A 4,500-nucleotide genomic window follows, 5' to 3' on the forward strand; every position below is an offset into this window, starting at 1 on the left:
TAAGTAATAAGTGAGTAATAATGATAAAAACAATTAAGCAAAAAGACCTAAATGGAAAAGGAAAAAGAAATATAGTAATAATGTGAAGAAGAAGAAGCAACAGGATAAATAAATAAAAATGAAATAAATAAAGACATGGTAAAAGTGATAATACAAATAAAATAAAAATACTAATATTTGTCAGAAATAAAAATGGGAAAAATAGAGACACGGTAATCGTGATACAAAAAAAATCAAAATAAATATTAATTATTTAAGAAAAATATTTTGTTTTTTTTGTTTTAAATTTACGTTAATTAACAATATTTTACTACCTTTTGCTGTTTTTTCAGAAGTGTGATTTTTTTTTTTTAAATTAAAAAACATCCTAAAAACCGATCATGGGCGTCCCTGAGGACGAGCCGTGATCACTCTGTGATCCTCTCGGCGGTCGTCAGTCTGACGTGAGGATGTTTAACCCTTCAGGCTCAGTGGATCTGACCTACAGTGACCTGCTGTACTCAGACCTGTGTAAAGGTCTGGAGGGGCTGCTGCTCAACAGTCACCTGCACCTGCTCTACCTGGTCACTCCGTACGACATGATCGCTCAGTGCAAACCGGACTGGATGCTGTACCTCAGACAGGTACGTGGTCTCTGCTGGGCTTCGTCACGGCGTCTTTTTAGTCTCAGGTCAGTGACTTTTATTTGTTGTGCTCTCGCTGCAGTTCACGCTGCTGTCCGCGGCCGAGCAGAAGATGTCCGCAGCCGTCGGCGTCCCCGAGAGTTTTGTAGCCCGAAAAGCTGCCGGACAGACGGTCAGGAAGGTGAGAAACTGCAGACTGGAAATGAAAACTTTACTGAAAGTCTAAGTCAACAACGTGAGAACGTGTCAAAATTTGGGTAAAATATCCACATGGACTGAAAGATGAACTGATGAAATGTTGTGGTCAAACTCACTGTGACCGTGCGTCACTGGGTCTCACTCTTGTGAATTTGATGTCTCAAGAACACACGGAGGGAATTTCTTCAACTTTGGCACAAACATCAACTTGGACTCGGCTCTGAACTGATAAATTTAGTGGTCAAAGGTCACTGTGACTTTTCATCTGTCTCATTCTCATTAACGTTTTATCCAAAGAAGGCCTCAAGGAAGTTTCCTCAAATTTGGCACAAACATCCACTTGGGCTCGGCTCTGAACTGATTAGATTTAGTGGTCAAAGGTCACTGTGACTTTTCTGTTTATTCTCATGAACGTTTTATCCAAAGAAGGCCTCAAGGAAGTTTCCTCAAATTTAGCACAAACGTCCACTTGAGATCAACAGTGACATCAGTGGATTTTGGTGGGGAAAGTTCAAGGTCCCTGTGATCTTGTGTCCATCTCATTCTAATGAACGCAATATTTTAAGAACACCTTGAACAAATTTCTTCAAATTTGGCACAGATGTCCACTTGTACTCAAGAATGAACTGATTAGAATGGTGGTCAAAGGTCACTGTGACCTGGCCCGTCTTATTCTCATAAACGCAATATCTCTTGAACGCCATGAGGGAATTCCTCAAATTTGGCACAAACATCCACATGGACTCAACGATGAAGTGATTAGATTTTAGTGGCCAAAGGTCACTGTGGCCTTGTGTCCATCTCATTTTCTTGAATGTAATATGTCAAGATCGTCTGGGGGGAATTTCCTCAGTTTTGGCACAAACGTCCACTTGGACTCAGTAAACTGATTAGATTTTGGTGATGAAAGGTCAAAGTCAGTGTGACCTTGTATCCATCTCACTCTCGTAAATGTGATATCTCAACAACACCTTAAGTGATTTCTTCAAATTTGGCACAAACGTCCACTTGGACTCAGCAATGAACTGATAAGAATTTTTCATGTTTTTTTTTTCAGAGTGTGAACATGGACGCAGTGAGGCGGATGTATCTGGCCCTGGTGCTGTTTTTTCTGCTGAAGGAGACGAACCTGTGGAGCGTGGCCGACCGCTTCCAGCTGAGCCGAGGCTTCGTCCAGAGTCTCCTCAGCTCGTCCTCGGCCTTCTGCTCCTGCGTCCTGCACTTCACTGAGGTATCACCTCCACGCACATCTAATACGGTCTGTGAGGTATCACCTCCACGCACATCTAATACGGTCTGTGAGGTATCACCTCCACGCACATCTAATACAGACCCCCTGTCGGGCCAGATTCGGCCTGCGGGCTGTAAGTTTGGCATCGCTGCTGTATGATGATATCGTTGAGGCTGATCTCAGGTCTGTTTCAGCTGATGATGATGATGATTGTGTGTGTGTGTGTGTGTGTGTGTGAGAGAGCAGGAGCTGGAGGAGTTGTGGCCGTTCAGAGCTCTGCTGTCGGAGTTGACTCGCAGGCTGAGCTACTGTGTGACGGCTGAACTGGTCCCTCTGATGGAGGTGGCTGGGGTCATGGAGGTCAGTGAGGAGCTCTGAAGAGAAAAACCTGGATTTACCGGCTGTGTCAGAGCAGGGTTTGGAGGGCATATTTTCTTCAAAAACAATTTGATTTTTTTTTTAATATTTTTCTTTTTTCCCTTAAGTTAGTTAAGTAGTTTTTTTTAAATTTATTTATTTATTTTGTTTTGGTTATTTATTTTTATAAATGATGATTTTTTTTCATTAAAAAATTTGGTGTTTTTTTTTCTGTAAATTTTTTTTGGTGATTTATTTTATTCAAAATTTGGTGATTTTTAAAAATGTTTGTTTTTCTTTCTTTAGAAATACCTAGCTTTTTTCTGTCTTTTTTTTAATTTTTTTTTTTTTAGCATTTTTCCCCTTAAAGTACTTATCTTTTTTTCTTGAAAAGTTTTGTTGACTTGTGTCTCTTTGAAATCATCTTAGCAATTTAAAAAATATCGTATTTATTCATCACATTCATCTTTGGTAAATGTTTAGTAATTTCCTTAAATTTTTTTGTTGTAATTTTCGTTTCTCTAATAAATTTTGTCACTGTTTATGAGTCTGTTAATCAAAATAAAAATTGCCAAAATTACACCAGCCATCACAGCCAGAAACTGCAAGAACAGAAATTGTCGTTTGATTTTCATATTTCTGACAGTCCTTGAAATGGACATAAAGACAGAGTGTGACTTTAGATTATCCGACTGAAACTCGACTCAGTTGGATTTGTGTTTTTTCTTCAGTCCAGAGCGAAGCAGCTTTATAACGCCGGCTATAAAACGCTGCCTCACCTGGCGAACGCCGACCCGACGGTTCTCTGCCGCACCATCGAAAACCTGTTTAAGAAACAAGCCAATCAGATCGTGGCTGCTGCCAAGGTGAGTTCACCTGTTCACGGATGACATCATGCTTTGATGAAGTTTTTGGAGGTTGATCATGTGATCAGGTCTGTCAGGTGACGTCTGCGTGTGTTTCAGATGCTGCTGAGTGAAAAAGCTGCAGCTCTGCAGGAGGAAGTGGACGAGCTGCTGACGAAGCCGTCAGATCTGCCCTGAACTCAACTCTCGTTGTTTTTATCGTTTGAAATGCACGTCTTTATTAAATTAATGGACACGAAGGGCTCAACGTGATTTATTTTATATTAAAAAAAAAATACAAATAATAGAAGAACTTTGTGTTACAGTTTGTATGAAAAGTCTGAGTTTGTCAACCAATTTATCAAACAGTTTTCACAATAACAGCTTTAATATTTAAGTGTTTTTCTATTTTTTAAAATTAAAGTTGAAGGGATATTTTTAATTTTGTTAATAATTTTAAGTTTTTTCTTTTTTTTAAAGACATTTTTAAGTTTGTGGTTTTTTTAAAAAAACTTTTCTTTAATAATTTGTCTTAGGGGTAATTTTCTAGTTTTAAATTTTGAGTTTGGGTTTAGGGCGCTTTCAGTTTCATTAAAATAAACAAATATACTTAGTAACGTGTAAATATTGCACACGTAAGTAACTATTCTAACAGAATTTAGTTAAATGATCAACTTAATTATTTACCTGATTTTTTTCAGTTATTAAATGTGTGAAGAAAAGCAGAAAATGAGATTAAAATCCCAGTTTTTATTTGGGGGGACCTTTTTCTTTATTGTGCCCCCGGCCCTCTCAAACCAGAGTCACGCCCCTGTCCACAGCTGCTGGTTGAATATTAAACACTGGAGGTGTGGACTCCTCTCTGCATGTCCCCTCCTGTCCTCACATGTCCCTGCAGGTCACCGTATGTCCCTGCGGGTGGAGCGGGACGCAGTGAGCGGTGAAGCCGCAGGAAGCGCGCTGCTCCCCGGCTGTAAACAGGAAGTGTGTCGGAGCTTCGGTCCGTGATGGAGCGCGTCTGTCTGCCGGTCCTCCCGGTCCTCCTGCTGTCTGTCCTCTGGTCCCGGACCGGGACAGGAGTCTACGTAGACAGAGACCTAAACCGGACCTGCTTAGTGAAGCTGGATGTGTCCTCAGTGATTCACCGCGTGGACACAAGATTTCTGTCCCTCACCATCGATGCGAGTTTGTCTGCAGAGGAGAAGTTCATGTCCCTGTTACTGTGAGTGTCTTTGTCTGTCCCTGT

General features: G+C 40.5%; 1 protein-coding gene across 1 annotated transcript; it reads left to right on the forward strand.

Moving 5' to 3' along the window:
* The first annotated feature begins 449 nt into the window (after positions 1–449).
* Positions 450–3,605, forward strand: LOC121938681 (helicase POLQ-like). The gene is made up of 6 exons (XM_042481858.1): positions 450–623; positions 706–804; positions 1,879–2,052; positions 2,299–2,412; positions 3,141–3,275; positions 3,375–3,605. Exons 1-6 carry the CDS (start codon positions 450–452, stop codon positions 3,450–3,452), a joined length of 774 nt encoding a protein of 257 aa, XP_042337792.1. The 3' UTR covers positions 3,453–3,605.
* The last annotated feature ends 895 nt before the right edge of the window (positions 3,606–4,500 follow it).

This window comes from Plectropomus leopardus, unplaced genomic scaffold (genome assembly GCF_008729295.1).
Source record: "Plectropomus leopardus isolate mb unplaced genomic scaffold, YSFRI_Pleo_2.0 unplaced_scaffold3096, whole genome shotgun sequence".
Classification (NCBI taxonomy): domain Eukaryota; kingdom Metazoa; phylum Chordata; class Actinopteri; order Perciformes; family Serranidae; genus Plectropomus; species Plectropomus leopardus.

Coding starts and splice junctions, on each gene's coding strand:
- LOC121938681 (XM_042481858.1), top strand. CDS start 450: ATGTTTAACCCTTCAGGCTCAGTGGATCTGACCTACAGTGACCTGCTG. Junction 624..705: donor GGATGCTGTACCTCAGACAG/GTACGTGGTCTC, acceptor CTCTCGCTGCAG/TTCACGCTGCTGTCCGCGGC. Junction 2,053..2,298: donor GCGTCCTGCACTTCACTGAG/GTATCACCTCCA, acceptor GTGAGAGAGCAG/GAGCTGGAGGAGTTGTGGCC.